General features: G+C 41.8%; 1 protein-coding gene across 1 annotated transcript in view; it reads left to right on the top strand.

Annotated features, from left to right (window-relative positions):
- Nucleotides 1-21,831, top strand: part of lamc1 (laminin, gamma 1) — a 246,894-nt gene that overhangs the window by 208,976 nt on the left and 16,087 nt on the right. The window contains exons 18-24 of the mRNA XM_059984482.1: nt 8,181-8,337; nt 10,771-10,976; nt 12,955-13,034; nt 14,737-14,874; nt 17,235-17,379; nt 17,716-17,865; nt 19,173-19,287. Coding sequence (XP_059840465.1) covers nt 8,181-8,337; nt 10,771-10,976; nt 12,955-13,034; nt 14,737-14,874; nt 17,235-17,379; nt 17,716-17,865; nt 19,173-19,287 — 991 coding nt within the window. The remainder of the gene's footprint in view (nt 1-8,180; nt 8,338-10,770; nt 10,977-12,954; nt 13,035-14,736; nt 14,875-17,234; nt 17,380-17,715; nt 17,866-19,172; nt 19,288-21,831) is intronic.

Here is a 21,831-nt window from a genome sequence, read left to right as displayed (position 1 = left end):
CGCCCGACTGAGTGAGTACGGTCTTACAATCAACCCTGCCAAATGCCAGTTCGGACTTGATACCATTGACTTCCTGGGCCACAGGATTACTAAAGACGGGGCAACCCCTCTGCCCGCTAAGGTAGATGCGGTCCGCCACTTCCCCCGACCCACCACGGTCAAAGGCCTTCAGGAATTCGTAGGTATGGTCAATTTCTACCGCCGCTTCCTCCCTTCAGCTGCCCGGATCATGCGCCCCCTGTTCGCCCTGATGTCGGGTCCGAGCAAGGACATTACCTGGGACGAGGAGTCCGCCGCCGCTTTCGTTCAAACGAAGGAAGCTTTGGCTGACGCCGCAATGCTAGTACATCCCAGAATGGACACCCCTACCGCCCTCACAGTGGACGCATCAAACACGGCAGTCGGTGGGGTGCTGGAGCAGCTCATCGCAGGTCGCTGGCAACCCCTGGCGTTTTTCAGCAAACACCTGCGGCCACCCGAGCTCAAGTACAGTGCTTTTGACCGGGAACTGTTGGCGCTCTACCTGGCAATCCGGCATTTCAGGTACTTCCTAGAAGGTCGGCCCTTCACCGCGTTCACGGACCACAAACCGCTTACCTTTGCGTTTACGAAAGCATCCGACCCCTGGTCATCCCGCCAGCAACGCCACCTGTCCTACATCTCTGAATACACAACGGATGTCCGGCACGTCTCGGGTAAGGACAATGTCGTGGCGGATGCGCTCTCTCGCCCTACCGTTCATGCCCTTTCCCAAGGGGTAGACTTTGAGGCACTGGCAGAGGCACAGCAGGTAGATGAGGAGATTCCGAGTTACAGGACTGCAGTCTCTGGTTTGCAGCTCCAGGACTTCCCCGTGGGCCCAGGTGAGAGGACCCTACTCTGTGACGTCGCCACCGGCCAGCCCCGTCCGGTCGTCCCCGCAGCCTGGCGGCGACGTGTTTTCGACTCCATTCATAACTTGGCGCATCCCTCCATCCGGACAACTGTCCGGCTGGTTTCCAGCAGGTTCGTTTGGCACGGACTCCGCAAACAGGTCAGCGAATGGGCCAGGACGTGCATGCACTGCCAGACGGCCAAGGTTCAGCGGCACACCAAAGCCCCACCGCAGCAGTTCCATCCCGCCCACCGGCGTTTCGACCACATTCATGTGGATATCGTGGGCCCCCTGCCAGTGTCGCGCGGAGCGCGTTACCTCCTGACTATCGTGGACCGGTTCACAAGATGGCCAGAGGCGGTCCCGCTCACCGACACCACCTCCGAATCTTGCGCCCGAGCCCTGATCGCCACCTGGATATCCCGCTTTGGTGTACCAGCCCACATTACCTCCGACAGAGGCGCCCAGTTCACCTCCAGCCTGTGGTCAGCTATGGCCAGCCTTTTGGGGACTCAGCTGCACCACACCACTGCCTACCACCCACAGTCGAACGGGCTAGTGGAGCGTTTCCACCGTCACCTGAAGTCGGCCCTCATGGCCCGCCTGCGAGGAGCCAACTGGGCGGACGAGCTTCCCTGGGTCCTTCTCGGCATCCGCACAGCGCCCAAGGACGACCTGCACGCCTCGTCGGCCGAGTTGGTATACGGCGCGCCCCTGGCCGTCCCCGGGGAGTTCCTACCAGCCCCGAGGGGGCAAGAGGAAGAACCCGCTGCAGTCCTGGGCAGACTTCGCGAGAAGCTCGGTAACCTGGCCCCCATACCCACTTCACAGCATGGGCGGCACCCGACCTGCGTACCCAAAGACCTACGGAACTGTAAGTTTGTGTTTGTACGAAGGGGCGGGCATCGGCCACCGCTGCAGCGGCCATACGAGGGGCCGTTTACGGTGCTCCGGAACAACGGGTCCACGTTCGTGCTGGACGTTGGGGGGAAGGAGGAGGTTTTCACGGTGGACCGCCTCAAGCCGGCCCATGTGGACCTGGCGCAACCGGCCGAGTTTCCGGCGCCTCGGCGCAGAGGCCGACCTCCCAAGCAGGTTCTGGCCCAGGCTGTGGACATTGGGGGGTGTATCGCCGGTTCTGGGGGGGGGTTATGTGGCGGCTCATTTCCTAGCGTATGCGAACCGACTCACAATTAGATAGCCTACGGGGGTTTGCGAGCACAGAGCTTTGGAGCCTCTTCGCCATGGGGGGCCGGTTGACAGAGGCTTAAAAGTGAGGCTGAAGTTTTCGAATAAAGTTTTTCCTTCGACTGCAGTTACCGACTCCGTGTCGTAATTTTAGCGCTGTTTGTAGCACACCGCTACAGGACTAATATTGTGATCTGCATATATTTCAGTGAAAAGCGGATGAGTATGGGGCATGGATCAGCATGTGAGATGATGACACAGCCATTAGTGAGACACAGTTTTTGGAAAAGCAGGACTGGCAGCCCAATGTTTTGGGGTTTCCTTGTTTTAGATTTGATGGCGTTAGAGTGATTAAAGGGGGACAGATGGCATTAGTAGCCAGGGAAAATGTCATGGAAGTGCTCCATCAGGACAGACCGGAGAGGCCTTATGAGTAGAACTGAGGAATAAGAAAGGTATGATCATATTAATAAGATTATGTTATAGACCACCCAACAGCCTGCAGGGTTTGGAGGAGTATGTTTGTAGAGAGATCGCAGACTGTTGAAAGGAACATAAGGTTGTGAAAATAAGTGATTTTAACTTGCCACATATTGACTGGTATTCCCATACTGTAAAACGACAGGATGGGAAAGTGTTTGTCAAATGTGTTCAGGAATATTTCCTTAATCAATCAGTATGTACAATTCCCAATGAGCGAGAGTGTGATATTTAATCTGACATTAGGCAATGAGACAGAGCAGGTGACAGAAGTTTGTGTAAAGGAACACTTTGCTTCTAGTGATCATAATGCCAATATTTCAAGGTAATGAGGAAGAAAGATAAGTCTGGTTCTGGGGCTGAGATTCCAAATCGAAGCAAGGCCAATTTTGATGGTATCAGAAAGGATTTGGCAAGTGTAGATTGCGGTAGGTTTCTTTCTGGCAACAGTGCTCTTGTTAGTGGGTAGGACTTCAAAAGTGAAATTTAGAGAGTACAGAGATGATATTTTCCTGTCAGAATAAAAAGCATGGATAACAGGTTTGGGGAACGTTAGTATTTGAGAGATGTTGAGGCCCTTTTGAAGAAGAAGGAGGAGGTACAGAGCAGGTCTGGTCAGGCAGAAACAAATGAGGTACTTGAGTATAAGAAATGCAAATGAACATTTAAGGAAATCAGGAGGGCTAAAAGAAGACATGAGGTTGCTCTAGCAGACAAGGTGAAGGAGAATCCTAAGGGCTTCTACAGATACATTAAGAGCAAAAGAATAACAAGGGACAAAATTACTTCACTGGAAGGTTAGGGTGGTAGTCTATGCATGAAGCCAAAAGAGATGGGGGAGATCTTAAATGGATTTTTTACGTCTGTATTTACTATGGAGATGGACTCAAAAGTCCATAGGTAAGAAGCAATGCAGCAGCGGCATCATGGACCCTGTACAGATTATGCAGGAGGAGGTGTTTACTGTCTTGATGCAAATTAAGATGGATACGTCCCCAGGGCTGACAAAGTGTTCCCTCGGACCCTATGGCAGGCTGTTATAGAAAAGTTGATGAAAGCAAGGCAGTGAATGTTGTCTACGTAGATTTTAACAAAGTATTTGACAAGGTCACGAATGGGAGTTTGGTTAAGAAATTTCAGTTGTTTGGCGTTTAAGATGAAGTAGTAAATTGGATTAAACATCGAATTTGCAAAGAAGCCAGAAAGTGGTTGTAGATGGTTGTTTCTCTGACATAGTGCTATGCCGCACGGATCAGTGCTTTGTGTTTGTCATCTATATCAATGATCTGGATGATAATGTATTAAACTGGATCAGCAAATTTGCAGATGACACCAAGGTTGGGGGGCATAGTAGACAGTGAGGAAGACTATCAAAGCTTGCAATGGGATCTGGACCAGCTGGAAAAATGCACTGACAAATGACAGGTTGAATTTATCGTAGACAAGTATGAGGTGGACCAACCAGGGGAGGTCCAATTTTGGACACATACCGCTGGGAAAGATGGAAATAGGATTGAAAGAGTGCAGAGAAATTTTACAAGGATATTGCCTGGCCTTGAGGACCGGTGGTATAGGGAAAGTTTGGATAGGTTAGAACTTTATTCCTTGGAACATAAAAGATTGAGGGGAGATTTGATAGAAGGGTATAGATAGGGTAAATACAAGCAGACTTTATCCACTGAGGTTGCATGAGGCTGCAACTAGAGGTCACAGGTTAAGGGTGAAAAGTGAAATGTTTAGGGGGATCTTCACTCAGAGGGTGGTGAGAGTGGGGAACAAGCTGCTGAAACAAATGTTGGATGTGGATTCGATTTTAATATTAAAGAGAAATTTGGATAGATACATGGATGAGAGGGCAATGGTCCAGGTGCAGGTCAATGGGAGGGGCACATTAATGGTTCAGCAAGGACTAGTTGGGCCAAAGGGCAATCGATGACTCTGACTCCAAGATTGGCTGACAGGCAGGAAGTAAAGCATGAAGAATAAGGGGGCATTTTCTGGTTGGCTGCTAGTGAGTAGTGCTGTTCCACAGGAGGCTGTGTTGGATCTGCTGCTTTTCATGTTATATGTCAATGATCTGGAAGACTCAACTGATAGCTTTGTAGACGATACAAAGGTAGCAGTGTTAAGGAAGGCAGGAGTCTGCAGAAAGATTAGGAGAATGGACAAAGAAGTGGGAGACAAAATACAGTTTGGGAAATGTATGGTCATGCAGTTTGGTAAAAGGAATAAAAGTGTATACAGCTTTTTAAATGGGAGGCAAATTCAGAAATTGGAGATGCAAAGGAACTTGAGAGTTCTCATGCAGGGTTCACTAAAGGTTAACTTGTAGCTTGAGTTGCTGTTAAGGAAGGCAAACACAGTCATAGAGTCATTGAGAAGTACAACACAGAACCAGGCCCCTCGGCTCATCTAGTCCGTGCCAAAACCACTTAAACTGCCTACTCCCATTGATCTGCTCCGTGACCATTGCCCTCTACATCCCTGCTATCAATGTATGTATCCAAACATCTCTTAGATGCTGAAATCAAGCTCGCATGCACCACTTGTGCTGGCAGCTCGTTCCACTCTCATGACCCTCTGAGTGAAGAAGTTTCCCCTCATGTTTCCCTGAATTTTCTCACCTTTCACCCTTAAGAAATTACCTCTGGATGTCGTCCCACCCAAATTCAGTGGAAAGAGCCTGCTTGCATTTACCCTATGTATACCCTTCATAATTTAGTATACTTCTATCACATCTCCTCTCAGTCTTCTACGTTCTAAAGAATATAGTCCTAAGCTTTAATAATCTTTCCTTATAACTCAGGGCCTCCAGACCTGGCAACATGCTTGTGAATTTTCTCTATACTCTTTCAACCTTGTTTACATCTTTCCTGTAGGTGAGTGACCAAAACTACATATGATACTCCAAGCAAGGCTTCACCAGCGTCTTGTGTAACATCCCACCTCCTGTACTTTATACATAGATTTCTGAAGGCCAAGGTGCCTTATTTTCTGACCCTATGTCCTGTGACTCCACTTCAAATGAATTATGGGGCTGTATTCCCAGAACCCTTTGTTGGACCATGCTCCTCAGTGCCCTGAGGAGCACTGTGTAGAACCAGCCCTGTTTCTATAGAAGTGCAAGACCTCGCACGTGTCTGCATTAACTTCCATCTGCCTTTTTTTCAGCTGATGCAGATCCCTCTGCAAGCCATGATAGCTTTCCTCACTGTCCATTACACCCCCTGTCTTGGTGTCATCCACAAATTTGCTGATCTCGTTAGCCACATTATCATCCAGATCATTAATATAGATGACAAACAGCAAAGAACCTGGCAGCATATCAGTATTCCCAGGGTTCCAGTCAATGAGGCAACCCTCTACTACCACTGTCTGCTTCTCCCACAAAGCCAATGTCTAATCCAATTTACCTCATACTAAATGCCGCGTTTATTTCAACTGGACTAGAATGTAAAAGCAAAGATGTATTGCTGAGGCTTCATAAGGAGGTGGTCAGAACAAATTTGAAGTATTGAGAGCTGTTCTGGGCCTCATATCTAAGAAAGGGTGTGCTGGCATTGAAAAGGCCTATATGAGGTTTATGAGAATGATTCTGGGATGATGAGTGCTTGATGGCTCTGGGCCTGTATTCACAGAAGTTTAGAAGAATGAGGGGGATCTCAAATGTTAAAAGGCCTAGATAGAGTGGACATGGAATTGAGGACCAGAGGATAGTGAATCTGTAGAATTTGTTACCACAGTTGGCTGTGGAGGTTAAGTCATTAGTATATTTAAAGCAAAGGTAGATCGGCTCTTGATTAACAAGGCCATCAATGATTATGGGGCGAGAAAGTAGGAGGAATTAGATGGAAGATAAGTCAATCATGATCAAATAGCAGAGCAGAATTAATGTGCCGAAGAGCCTAATTCTGCTCCTATATCTTATGGTCTTGTGACTCATTGAGAGATCACAGTTAGTTAGGATCGGAAATAACATCTCCTCCTTGTTGACAGTCAAAACTAGTGCACCTCAAATGTATGGACTTAGCCCACTGCTCTACGCTGTCCACGCACATCTCAAACGCCATATATAAATTTGCCAATGACACAGCTATCGTGCAGAATTTCAGATGCTGATGAGGAGGCGTACAAGAGTGAGGTCGATCTGATTGAGTGGTGTTGCAACAACAACCTTGCACTCAGTGTTACTGGGTTCAGCACCTAAGTTACAGAGAAAGGTTGAACAAGTTAGGTCTTTATTCTTTGGAGCGTAGAAGGTTGAGGGGGGACTTGATGGAGAAATTTAAAATTATGAGCGGGATAGATAGAGTTGACGTGGATAGGCTTTTTCCATTAAGAGTAGGGGAGATTCAAACAAGAGGACATGTGTTGAGAGTTAGGGGGCAAAAGTTTAGGGGTAACACAAGGGGGAACTACTTTACTCAGAGAGTGGTAGCTGTGTGGAACGAGCTTCCAGTAGAAGTGGTAGAGGCAGGTTCGAAATTGTCATTTAAAGTAAAATTGGATAGGTATATGGACAAGAAAGGAATGGAGGGTTACGGGCTGAGTGCGGGTCTGTGGGACTAGCTGAGAGTAAGCCTTCGGCACGGACTGGAAGGGCCAAGATGGCCTGTATCCATGCTGTAGTTGTTATATGGTTATATAGTTAGTAAGACCAAGGAATTGATTATGGACTTCAGGAAGGGGAAGCCGAGGGAAAGACACACCAGTACTCATTGAGGGATCAGCAGTGGAAAGAGTGAGCAGTTTCAAATTCCTGGGTGTCAGCATCTTTGAAGATTTAGCCTGGGCTCAACATCTTGATACAATTACAAAGAAGGCAGGACAAGGGATATATTTCATCTGGCGTTTGAGGTGACTTGGTATGTCACCAAAGACGCAGGTTTTCCTAACTGGTATCAACACCATCTGATATTGAGGAGCCTTTGTACAGGATCAGAAAAAGTTGCAGACTTAACCAGCTTCATCACTAGCCTCCCCGGCATCCAGGACACTTTCAAAAAGGTGGCATCCATCATTCTGGACCCCTATCATCCAGGTGTGCCCTCTTCTTATTGCAATTATGAAAGAGGTGGTACAGGAACCTAAAGACACATCACTCAATGTTTCAGGAACAGCTTCTCCTAGATTTTTCTTTTTTTTTTGCTCTATTTTTGTACTACTTAATTAATTTATAAATAAATATATACTATACTGCTGCAGCGAAGCAACAGATTTCACAACATATATGCCAAATATATTCAACCTGATGCTCATTATGGCAACTTTTTTTTTAGCAATGTACTTATTTTCATGCAGCAGGATTTATCAGGTTTGATTTAAGGTGACAATGTTTTAGCTAACACACACAAAATGCTGGAGGATCTCAGCAGGTCAGTCAGCATCTATGGAAATGAATAAATCAATGATTTTTGAGGCCGAGACCCTTCTTAAGGAGGGCCTAAGGTGTTGACTGTTTATTCATTTCTGTAGATGCTGCTTGACCTGCTGAGATCCTCCAGCATTGTGTGTGTGTGTTGTTTTGGATTTCCACCATCTGCAGACTTCCTAATGTTTCCTCATGTTTACAAAGTTTTAAGCTTTGTTTTGTTTTGATTGGCTGAGCAATTGTATTTCATTTTCATGACATGATCAGGTAAATGAACATAGACAGAAACTTAAGGACTTGGAAGATCTAATTGCAAACCTTGGGACAAGCCAGGACACATTGAGTGACAAGGCCTTTGAAGAGAGATTGATGGAAGCTGAAAGAACCATTATGGACTTATTGCGGGATGCTGAAAACATGAGAGGTATGTGTTTTATCTAACATCTTGATATTAATAGCATAATTACAAACTTCAACAAAGTTTATAAAACTTGATTATTGCAATTACCGTAAATTCCGGACTATAAGCCGCTACTTTTCTCCCACGCTTTGAACACTGCAGCAACACTGCGGCCTATACTACGGTGCGGCTAATGCATGTCGCCAAAAGCATTTTGCCTTGTAACAGTAGACTGTTATGAATCCCGTAACTGGAGAACTTACCAGCAAAGATAGAGAGGTCCGTTGAAGTCTGATGTCACTATTTTCAAATGTTTTATTTATAAAGGGACACAAAAGTAGGGTTAATACATACATTCAGATAGTGCACATCGTCAACACTCAATCTAAAGCGCGGGTATAGTAATACTCATCATTAAGTGAGCTCTGCTGTTGTCTAGGGGTTAATAGATTGTCCGTTGGAAATATAAAAGTCACTCAGAAAGTCTGCAGGCCTCAGGCCTTTGAAAATTGCTGGGTTTCACGTGGGGCGACCGAGAGAGAGAGATTGGGGGAGAAGAGAAAGAACTTGCCGAGTCTTGATGAATCTTCCGTGAAATCGGGGGAGCGTTGGTTTCCTCGCCCCGATGTTAGTTAAAAGCGGTTTGCTGTGATTCCAGCCACAAATTCCAATCCCGGAATCTAACGCACGCGGCTTCCTTCAGAATGGCTTCCCGCTGCTGCGGGAACACTCTCGTGTCTTCTTGGTGCGTCTGAGGGGGCTATCCCCCTGAGACTCTCCTTTATACTTCCTCACGGGGTCGCAGGTGTCAATCAGGTTGGGATGATGCAATCTCTCTCTCAACCAGCCCACCTTGCCCGAGGGCTTTTCACGTTGTCTCCATGAGACAATAGTCGCTGTCGTCCCGGGTGGAACGTGCAATTTGGCTCGTTTCTCTCTCTCTCTCTCTCCTACTGGGTCTACTGACCCCCCCCCGATGGGTGCTCTTGCGATTCTCACAAAGGAGGGGGCTGGGATCATAGCAAGACCAATAAAATTGATGAGTAGTTCACAGAGGTCCAATGAAATTGTACGATAAATCAAGCGCACTTTCACAATTAAATTATTGTAAATCAGTCATTTGTACTCACCCTCATCAACATGGAAAACACTCGAAGAAAAGCATATGATGCAGCTTTTAAGTTAAAGGCGATCAATAACTTTTCCTGGTAGGCTGCAGTATATATATTTTTTTACCAGTCGTTAGGAGATATTGGAATGTTGTTCGTGCACTGTTCAGTAAAAAAGTATACGCAACATAATTTGTGTGTTACCGATACGTATGTATATTTAAAAGTAGCTGTGTTACAGGCACTGTTCGAAAAAAAGCATTTGCAATATGTATTTGTTTATGTTACCATACTGATTTAATTAAAAGTTAAAAAATCCTCACGTGTAATATCTTTCTATGTAAATATCTCATATTACAACATGGGACACCTGCGGCTTAAAATCCGGTACGGCCTGTACAAGTACAAAATTGATTTTCTTTCTAAAATTAGAGCATGCGGCTTTTAATCAGGTGCGCTCTGTAGTCCGGAATCTACGGTAATTATGTGAAATTTGCTCCTATTATTCCCTTAATAAATTAGAAACTGATGTCCCTCTTGCCGTAAGTAATTTAGTTGTAGTCACCCTCTAATTGCTCATGATAAATACAGAAATGGCACATATGGATTATTGAATTGTAAATGGGGAGATTGTATTTTGCGAAGATCTGGAGCATGTGGAGATCACATCCTCAGACACACTTGTATCACGTTAGCTAAGGAGATGCTTTATCCTGACCTCTGTATATTCCCATTGATTATTGATATTGCCTTCATAAAAAGGACCATCACTCTGCAAAATATTTTTAGGTTATCTTCAACAGGGTGAGGTATTTGTTAATCTGAATCACAACAGAGAAGTAAAGGAGAGTAAAATATTCAAGATGGTACGATAAAAAGGGAAACAGTTCATCATGATTGCTTAAAAGTGATGGATCTGTTTAGAAGGCCAGAAATTCTTGTTAAGCATGAATTTTCTGTGGGAAAGCTGAAATTTTTCAACTGCAAAAATATTTTTTGGACTGCAGAAATTTCAGGCAGATTTAAAGCAGTAAAATTATTTATTGAATGCCATTTGTAACAGCATTATTGAGACTTGCGTTGCAGCTTGTTTAATGTTTGACCTTTGTCGATTTGGCAGGCCATCCATGATGTATTACTTGTGAGAATCAGTCTGTATTTTTGTTTTCCTTGCTCAGCTAGGAAAGATTTGTGGTTTACCTCTGAACAAATTACATTTATCTGCATTGAATCTCCATAGTGTATGGTACAGTTTTTTTTAATGCCCTATTTAACATTTGTTCAGACAAAGCAGAATTACACACATTGCAAAATTTTACTCAAATAATTTCATGGAATTTTTTGACAGATGTTGACAAAAGTCTGATGGACCGCTTGGCTGAAATTAATAACACACTATCTACTCAGTGGGGACGCCTGCAAAATATACAGGATACAGTAAATAATACTGAAGTCTTGGCTGAGCAATCCAATAGGCGTATACAGGATGCAGAGAAAGTGATTTCAAATGCACGAAAGGAGCTTGAAAAGGCTAAGAAAGCCATAGCAAATGTGGTAGGTATTTATGTGCAAATAACTTTGAATAACACTGAAGCAAAGGGCAAGATCATAAATGGGCAATCCTTGCTTCATCTTAATACTTAGTTAAACACTTTATAAGCTAAGCTTTAAAATTTTATTCTGATGCCTATATATTTAATATCAAGTCAAAGCAGGCATTTACATTTACATTACTTTTTTCCTATGCTTCCACTTTCTTTTCAGGCTGTTCACAATATTAGCCAGTTAAATGTTTTCAGCAGCATTCTTTGTGAGTGGAAGTGTCTGTCAAATGGCTGATCTTGGTTGGATGTTCATAAACCATATGTGAGATGTCATGAATGATTAATTTTATTATTTTAGCCCATAAACATTTAGCATATGATGCATTGTACTGATTTCTGATTGGATTGATATGAGATGTATCTTGCCTAATTATTCCATATGTCATTTGATTATTCAAGTAACATCCAAGTGATAGACATGATTATTTTTGCCAGTAGTGATGTGTTTTTCCATTCTGAAAAATCTGTGTATGTATTTTGGGTATTCATTAGATGAACTGATTTGTATTTTGATTGAAGCATTTCAGAAACAAAATTAATTTTCTGCTTGAGTTCTCCATTCTTTACCACGCATGTGCTTGCAAACGAAGTTGCATAGCCATTGACTTGTCCTTTCATCTGTTTTTCCTCCCCTCAATGCACTGTCAGGGCAGCTAGAGAATGACAGCTGAAGGTACTGATATAAACTTTGTGCACAATCTCTTAATTTTCCATTTAGTAGAAGAGTTCCTCTGAATCCTCTTAAATATATAACCATTCATTTAAAGTTGCTACCAACAGAGTGCAAAACTATGACAATTTGCAAAGGAACAATGAACATAGGTTGCAGTGTTACCAACTGGCAGTTGGATAACATCTTGGAAAGCCAATGGTGTTACTGAAAGAGCTGCTTAGGATGCCAGCCCTGTGGGCATGGCACATTGAGAGTGGGGCTTCAACAACAAACTCCATTATATAACAACATCCTGGAAGCCGAATAGGTACCACAGGCAAAACCATCCTTGTGATGGTACTAAACAAGAGAAAAAGGTCAAGTATAACAATAATGTTGGAAATTAACAGATACTGATACTCAAGATCTGACCATTAAACTAGAAATGCAAAATTCTAGACTGTTAAGAAAAAGGCAGTAAGGCTATTGTTTTTCCAGAGAACTAGTTGGTTCCACTTTACTCTCTGAAAGAAAATATTGCATACATCCTCTACCTTCAAAAACTATCATCCTTTTGCACTGTCAGTTTTATCTGAAAATTCACTAAGCTTACATTGTTGTTGCAATACACAAAAAAAATGTGATTCCTGGGAAGGGAGTTGGGACATGAATAGTAATTCAATGAGTCTTGCTGTTTGCCCAGGCTGGTTGTTGGTGCCCTGGATCCCAGGGACAGTCAGTCAGAGGAAATTGACTTCTTGTGTTGAGTCGTCAGTCACAGCTTTTCTCTTTGCTTCTCCAAGCTACAACTGTGCTTCATGATAAACTAGTTTCTGATATTGCTGGCAGTTCCATTGAAGGAATTGTGGCTTTACCAGCCCCAAGACCTTTGCCAATATTGTTTGGGAAAATGGGCACTCTGAATTGATGTCAAATGGGACAGCCAACATCTTTCAGGCAGGTGAGGTTCCAATCAGTTTGGGACCAGTGACAACTCACTAACATCTGATCCAGTCAACTCTGCAGCCTATGTTTATGTGGAAGTAAGATTGTCTTTTTATTCTTTTTATAGAGAGAATAGATTGGGTTCTCCATGTGACGTGGATGCTCCTGACCTAATCTATGATGATAGCAACTTCTTGTATGTCTCTGGGTTAAAGTAAAAAATCTTTATTGTATTAAAGTTGCCAAAGAGGAGTTAAGTATTTTAAAGGCATTGCTTGATGTGCAGCGAATACTCCTGGATGGTAAATTGATTATTCTTCTTATTCTGTAGTCAGCAACAATGCCAGATTCCAGTGCTGATCCAAATAATATGACACTCCTAGCAGAAGAAGCTCGTAATCTTGCAGAAAGGTAAACATTTCTTAAATGATCTTTCAGTGACTCACTTTTAGAGACTGGATTTTCATGTTTATCAGGTTTGAGAATTCCAACCATTTCATGTACAAGTCAAGCCTCTTTACCAATGACAGATTGGACTCCAGCCCACATCAGTTCCTTCTCAAAGACTCCAGATGGCTGGTTGTTATTTCTTAACTATCAAGAAGCTCTGATTTAACTATAAATGTATTCTGGCTCTTTTGATTAAAAAGTGAAATGTTGGCCATTTTGTCAACACTTACTATCTTGCTAATCCTGTAAAGATGTATTTCCAGAACTGTTGAAATTATCTGTGAATGCAGTTAATTTTCTGTCGGTTGCCATATAATTGTTTCCCTCCTTTGACTATTTATGTGTTTCACACAGGCCATTTGTCAGGCCAAATAGTTCAAATGTAGCCTGTTTTTTATCAAGAATAATTTCCAGCTGTATCTGTGTTATAGTTGCAAGATTTTGCATTTGCATCGTTGTGCCCCACACCTTTCAACCTCTTCCACACACATAACCTCTAGTGACTCTTAATTAGCTGGGGTAATTGAGGAGAGCACCTCCAAATGATGTGCAGAACACATTAAAAGACATCAAGCATGCTGCTGAGTACTTTGTGCAATTCAACTTGAGGCAATACTGATAGCTGCTGAACCAGTCTCTGAGCAACTACTGCCTGAAGAGTGATAGCCTGCCCTGAAATTCCAGTTGGTATTGTCATCATCTGCCCCAAGAAGCCCCAGATATTTTTGTGACAGTGCACTGCGGCAGTCAGGTGCATGTCACACAGGGTGATCAGAGCTGGCTTTGGGGGCAGTAGTACATGTTTTTGATGAAGTCAAGTCAATTGCAAAATCATTCAAACCATTGTTAAGCAATTAGGAGTTGACTGTATTTGTTAATTTACTACTAACCCATATTATATAATTGATTAAAGTAGCAATTTACATTATTATATAATTTTGTCTATATTTCTGTTCGTGATTTAGAACTTGCACTTTTTAATCGTGCATCGCTGTGAAACTTGCCTAATCAATGCATATATAAAATAGATGCCAAGAGTTTACTGCCTCTGTTTGAAGTTTACTTCAGTAGAATGAGAAAGTCACTGATTGTGTGTGCATTTTAAGGGGAGGCTTTTACTAATTATTAAAATACATCTGAGGCTTGAATTACCTAAGCTTATTTTACTGAAGCTAATCAAGCAAAGTAAAGCCAACGTTTAGCCCATGATCCAGTTGCATCAAGAATAGACTTGGAAACGTCACAAGGTTTAAACAGAAAATACATCAGCACACAGAAAACACTGCATACTATTGGAAACTGGAGATTTCAGTGACTCACTCATTGTGCTTTGTAGCTATTAAAGTTAACACTGTTAATTAAGAAGTTCAGAATCCCTGTTGAGAAAGAACATCTGCTCAACAAAGTTGCACTTGTGAATACCTATCAGTTTATAAGTTGAGAGCATGAAATCCTTCAACTATAAAAGCACTTTTATGGTCAGCGCAAGGTATATTTTAAGATTCCAAATAATGTTTCTGATATTGCTCATCTTCCCAAATATGACTGAAGAATGAAATAGTTGAATGTGACTGGAGAGCTAACACAATCATTAATGTGAGCTTTCTGTGAGTTAGGAAGCAGAATAAGGTTTGTTAATATAAACATTCTTCAATTCCTGTAGGCACAAGAATGAAGCAGACAAAATTGAACAGATTGCCAAGAATGCTAATGACACTTCAACCAAAGCCTATGAACTGCTACGCAATACTCTTGCAGAAGAAGTTACAATCACCAATGGAATTGATGATTTAAATAAAAAGTAAGTTGATGATACAAGATCTACTTCTGATCTGTTGAGAAGGATAAATTTAAGAATTCATTTGGCTATTTGTAGTATTTATTGGTCAAGACCTTATTGTTCAATAAATAACATACACATAATATTTACTGTGGAGAGAAGTTACTATCAAATGCAAATTCTGCAGGGAAGTGAGGGGCTGAAGGAGGATGTGATTTGTACTACCAAAAGTTGTTGGAGAAGATTATGAAGGACAGGATTTGTGTTCATTTGGAAAGACATGGAGTGAATTGGCATTATTTTGTACATGGGCGATCATGTCTCACAAATCTGATTGAATTTGAAGAGATAACTAAAGAAATCAATGAAGGCAGAGTGATAAGGATGGACTTCAGTATGGATGTTGACAAACTTCCATACAGAACATTGGTCCTAAATGCCATGGTACAAGGGATCAGAGTCATGTTGGCAAACTGGATCCAAAAGTGGTGGATGGATTTTTCTCTGACTGAAAGTCTGTTACAAGTGATATACAGCAGAGATCGGTGCTGAGATCATTTTTGTTTGTAATATATATAAAGGCTTGGATAAGAATATAGGTGGTCTGATTAATAAGAAATTGGCGGAGTCAGAGATAGCAAAATACAGCAGAGCATAGATCTGATGCGTGCTGGACCCTTGATAGATCTTCTGAAATGATAACACCAAAGGATTTAAATTTGCTGATCCTCTCCAGCTCAGATTTCCCAATGAGGACCGGCTCATGGACCTCTGGTTTCCTCCTCCTGAAGTCAATAATCATCGCTTTGTTCTTGCTGACATTGAGTGAGAGGTTGTTGTGGCACCACTCAGCCAGATTTTCAGTCTCCTTCCTAAGTGCTGATTCATCTCCACCTTCAGTTTGGCTAATAACAGTGGTGTCATCAACAAACTTAAGTATGTTACTGGAGCTGTACTTGGCCTCATGGAGATTGTGGAGGAGATGATGTTGCCATTCTGAACTGACTGGGATCTGCAAGTGAGGAAATCAAGGATCCAATTGAGCAAAGAGGGTTTATAGCCATGATCATGAAGCTTATTGATTAGTTTTGAGGCGATGACAGCATTGAATGCCAAGCTGTAGTCGATAAAGAACATCCTGATGTATGCATCTTTGCTGTCCAGATGTTCCAGGGTTGATTGAGGAGTCAATGAAACAGCATCTGCTGTGGACCTGTTGTGGCAGTAGGCAAATTGGAGTGGATCCAAGTCGCTTCTCAGCCAGGAGTTGATGTTTTTAATCACCAGACCCTCAAAGCACTTCATCACAGTGGATGTAAGTGCTACTGAATGATAGTCATTGAGTCAGGTTACTACATTCTTCTTGGGCACCGGTATAATTGAAGCCTGCTTGAAGCAGGTGGGTACCTCAGACTGCTGAAGCAAGAGGCTTAAGATATTGGTGAACACTCCAGCCGGTTGGTCAGCACAGGCCTTTAGTGTTAGGTCCGGGACCTCATCTAGGCCGAATGCTTTTCACGGATTCACGCTCTTGAAGGATGCTCGCAAGTCAGCCTCAGAGACTGAAATCACAGAGTCATCAGGGGCTGTGAGAATTCATGAAGGTTCCTCCATGTTTTGATGGGCAAAGTGAGTATCATCTGGGAGCGATGCCTGCAAGATATTTTAAACAAAATGAGTTTGTTTGTAAAACATTAGAAATGAGCTCTACTTGTGTCTCACCTGCTTTAGCCAGAGGGTTGTAAATCTGTGGAATTCATTGCCACAGATGGCTAAGGAGGCTAAGTCATTGGGTATATTTAAAGTGGACATTGATAGGTTCTAGATTACTAAGGGCATCATACGTTACTTGGAGAAGGCAGGCGAATGGGGTTGAGAGGGATAATCTGCCATAGTGGAATAGCAGAGCAAACGCAATGGCGAGAATGGCCAATTCTGCTCCTGTTTCTTATGGTCTAAATCAAGAATTTCCGTTCGAAAAACTAAAGAGCATAATTGCCTGTATCTGAAGTAATATTAATTTATTACAATTAAATCTTAAAATTATAAAAAGGTAATGCATCATTTCAAGGAATTAAATAAAATGCACATCGTCACAACTGTCAATTAGAAATAAAATATGGATGGTGGAGAAATGGATATTGGAAGGAATATATTGACTAGTGGAAGTGTGGGACTATCCTTAATATAATTTTAAAACAAATTTTGCTCCTTAATACAGTTTTTAAAACAATATAGTTGAAAGTAGATGTGTTCCAGTTAGGCTTGTGTATTGGTAAAAGGTTATTTAATAATAAAGCCTTATAAAGTAAGCATCTTATTACTTGGGATGTCAGAGTGCATCGTATGATGTTAATACTTTTCCATACTATTTCAATTAGGTATGATGCAGCTAAAAATATGTCCCGAGAGCTTGAAAAACAAGCTGATAAAGTACACAGTGAGGCAACAGAAGCTGGTAATAGAGCTTTACAGATTTATGCCAATCTGACAAGCTTGCCTAAAGTGGATACTAAAGCCTTGGAGGTATGTAGGTTTTTCACCAGCAATAATATATTTGTTTAGATTTAACTACCGTGGGCTGCAAATCAGCATTAGTCAGTACTTCTGGTAAACAGGATTTCTTAATATGGAGCCACCTTGAATTAGCAGGGAGCACTTACAAATTGCTATATCAGTGTATTAACCTTGCTATTAGATGCTCTTAAGACAGCTGGAAAAGGGACATTTCCATAAGAGAGCGAGACTAATATTTAATTCTTAATAGCTGGCTATTTTTCACAATGTGAGAAGATAAGTGTTAAGAGATCAAATTATGGACTGTTTAAAATGTGATTTGAAGGCGAATAACTTGTCTTTTAGAATGAAGCAGAAGAGATCATAAAGAATGCGGCAGATCTGGATGCTGAAATCGACCAGAAGCTGAAGGATTATCATGATATGCGAGATGACTTGAAAGCAAAGGAAGCTGAAGTGAAGAACCTCTTGGAAAAAGGAAAAACAGAACAGCAAGTAAAACCTGGGCTCTTTGTATCCAATAAAAAATGCACCCTTTCAAGGGATAGAGAAAACAAAATCTTTAGTTTCCTTTTCATTTGCTGCTCACACCTTTGCATGCAGAACCACAATTGAGAATGATATTTGAAGGAAACAGTTATGTATATTTCCAAGACCTCTCACACATAGAATGTTAATTTTTATCATATTTATTCTTTCCAGTAATTGTATTTTCTGTTTTGCTTTTCCCGTTTTCTAGAATATGGGGAACTGTTTAGGATATGTGGGAGAAAAGAGAATAAGGAAGGTGATGTATGGCAGTGTGCCTCAATAGTCAGGAATTCAGGGCTTTGGATGTGGATCAGGCAAGAATTGATAAGTATATACCCAAAGGCCTATATATTGAGAATAAATTCTTGCTCATTTCCCATAAAGTCAAGTGGTTTATGAAGTAAGAGCATTGTACAGTATGCTATAAATAAATTTACATGTAATCTTAGGTACAGGTCTTATCCCAATACTTTGCTGTTTGAGGAAATGCTGGGTATTGAATTCTGCTGAAGGTCTCCTGAGATAAGTTATAGAAAAGATTAAATTGCATGCTGCACTGAGAAATAATAGACTGCATTGGGAATTGAATTAAATTTCATAAACAATGCAAGAAGAGTTATAGTTGGGACCTACTGATGTGTCAAGATTTCTGGAATTACTTGCCCAGAACCTTTTGTGTTCATTGTATTAGTTTCAACAGTTTGGCCATTCTAATTGCAGGTATTAGAAATATTGTGTTCTAGGTATGGGAATGTAGATATTGCTGCTGGTCGGATAGCATTTGCTATTCATTGTCAGCAAAGTAGATGCCCTCTCAAGGAGGGCTGAAAGCGTACCTCATATCTCATCCATTATTTCCTATTAAAAGCTGAAAAAGGCCTCAGGATAATCACCAAGTATCATTAATGTTTTGTCAGTTATGGACAAAACAAACTATAATCTGAGACTGAGGTTTTTACGCAATATGGTCTCTACATCTGGTGGAATAACATGAGTTTTTGGAGTGGGGGGAAAGGCAGGCCATTTTGAGATTTGTTAACTGAAAATGGTTAAGTGAGCTTTGGGGAAATCAGTACTTAAAAGTGTTAATTATTTCTTACACAAATCATAGAAGATTATATAGAGTAGGTCTTTTAAGATATCCAAACAATAATAATAGATCATGGGATTGTAACTATTAAATAATGTGACAAGCTGCTCAGTAATTTTTTTGTCTGGAATTTATAGATGTGAAGCAAGTATTCATTCTGAACTTTTTTCTCTACCCAAAGACTGCTGACCAATTGCTTGCCCGTGCAGATGCTGCAAAAGCTCTGGCTGAAGAAGCTGCCAAGAAAGGAAATGCCACACTACAGGAAGCTCAGGATATTCTCAGAAACCTGCAAGGTGTGCTAAATTGTATTTGGGGTAATAAAAGTGAAGAGAATCAAAAGAAACTTGACTAGAAAATGGTCAATAAACAATCTAGTAAGTTCTTTGCTTAGTGGACATTATTAAGATACCGATCTTACATACTGATCTGTGTCATCTTTATAAGGTATTGGAAACAGAAGAACTAGGGTAATGGGAACTCGAGTGCCTTTAGGGCTCCAATTTCTCTAAAAATATTTCAACATACTAGGTCAGTGAGATAAAGTTTCTAAAACCATTGTATATTATTGCTACTTAGATTATGTGCAGGAATTATGCCAATTACTCAAGGTTTCAACGTGGAGAAATTAGAATGAAAATTAGAATAACCTTCTTATGCTTGAGCTTAGAATTTCAGTCGAGATTCCAGAGAAGCACCGAGACTGGCTGCATTATTGGAAGCGGCAACTTGGAGTGGGACACGAAATCAGTCATTTGTCTATGGACGTAAGAAGGCAGCATGTCACAAATTGAAGAGGAATGGGTCTTCCCACCACTTCTCTTTCAGCCAATACCATATTCAAGAGACCTTGTTATGTGCTTCCATCTCATTAATTACAAAACAATAATGATTTGACCTTAAAATGACTTAATTAAGAGTGGAAAAAGCTTGGCATATTCTGAGAAATGAAAGGTTTAGTTGCCTTGAATTTGTTTTGTGTAGCACTTTAGCACAGTCTATCATGCTGGGCTAAAAGGTGGATCAGGCACTTCGGATGTAAGTTTTCTGAATCGATGGACACTGAGATCTGTGACCTTGGAGCTATGGACCGGTGATTGTACTAGACTGCTCATGGAAACAAAGATAGTGTTACTCTAGGGAATGTCCATGACTCTTGTTCTTGAGCAATCCACATCGCCTCTCCAAGTTCCAGTGAGTGCAAATTTAATGCCACAGGATGAAAATCACACAACCATCAGGCGATGAACGGATCGGGCAATTAAGATGCACTTTGCATCACACCCTCTGGCAGTCACCAAAATAAGTTTCAAGCCCTTGTCATCTGGTGCCTCAAGCACAGCCTAGACAGCAGAATGGTGCATCCTTTATCTGAAACTCTTCTGTACATCAGGAGGTTGATGATGCAGGTGGCATTGAAGGATTCACATTCAGATTATGAAGTCAGGACTAGTTTGATTTAATCACAACTTATCTTGGAGGCTTCTTCACAGGCATCGTTCCCAGCTACATGAGCGCAGAAGTGCCAGCCTGCATCCACACCACTAACTATTTATAATCATTGATGAGAGGTGAATGTAACAGTTCCACTCCTCAGCTCCAATTGACCTTGTATGCTAACCCCATTGAAAACCTTCATCTCCATTTTCAAAGAAAATGTCAGCAAGATTGCATAAAATTGGTTATGATCCGTTAGGTTCATAGCTTTACTGGACCTCTCTGCAACAATTTGCAAAGTCTCTGTTCTTCAAAAAGTTGTTCATTGCTGAAGATTCATTCCAATGAGCTGTCCTTTGCTTCTGATTTACTCTAATCTGTTTGTGTATGATGCCTTCATAGAGAAATGCCCAGCCATAACCCTTTAAAGTTGTGGACAGAGAAGTGCATGATTCATCTCCCTTCTTCATTTGCCCTTTAAACTGATAATGAATGGCCTGCTTGAATGGTGCTGAATTAGTGCCAGGATCAGCAGGTAAGCTGGTGCTTTGAAGTGTCAGGCTTAGTAAGCTGATCTGGTCCTCTTACTACCATAACCTTCGTTCTGTAAGACATAGAAGCAGAGACAGGCCATTTGGCCCATCAAGTCTGCTCTGCCATTTTAACATGGCTGATCCAGTTTTCCTCTCAGCCTCAATGTCTGGCCTTCTCCCTATATCCCTTCATGCCCTGACCAATCAAGCATCCATCAACCTCTGCCTTATATGTACATAAAGACTTGACCTCCACTACTATCTATGACAAAGAATCCCACAGATTCACTATTCTCTAGTTAAAGAAATTCCCCCTCATCTCCATTATGTCCTCTAGTCTTAGACTCTCCCACCATAGGAAACATTCTCTTCACATCCACTCTATCAAGGCCTTTCACCATTCTATAAGTTTCAGTAAGGTCACCCCTCATTCTACTGAATTCTAATGAATACAGGCCTAGAGCTATCAAACGCTCTGCATATGACAAGCCATTCAATCCTGGAATCATTTTCGTGAACCTGCTTTGAACCCTCTCCAGTTCTAAGGTAAGGGGCCTAAAACCGCTTACAGTTCTCCAAGTGAGGTCTCACCAGTGCTTTATAAAATCTCAACATTACATTCATGCTTTTATGTTATAATCCACGAATGCTGACATCACATTTGCCTTCCTCACCATAAACTCAATCTGCAAATTATCTTTTAGGGAATCCTGTATGAGGACTTCCAAGACCCTTTGCACCTCAGCTTTTTTGTCTTTTCTCTCCATTTAAAAAAATAGTCAACCCTTTCATTTCTTTGACTGAAGTGCAGACCTCATCCTTAATGATCGACTCCAACAACTTCCCACCCACTGAGATCTGACTAATTAG

The sequence above is a fragment of the Hypanus sabinus genome, chromosome 11 (assembly GCF_030144855.1).
Source record: "Hypanus sabinus isolate sHypSab1 chromosome 11, sHypSab1.hap1, whole genome shotgun sequence".
In the NCBI taxonomy this organism is placed as follows: Eukaryota; Metazoa; Chordata; class Chondrichthyes; order Myliobatiformes; family Dasyatidae; genus Hypanus; species Hypanus sabinus.
Note: the sequence above shows the minus strand (reverse complement) of the source record. Positions and strands in the feature narration are given on the sequence as shown.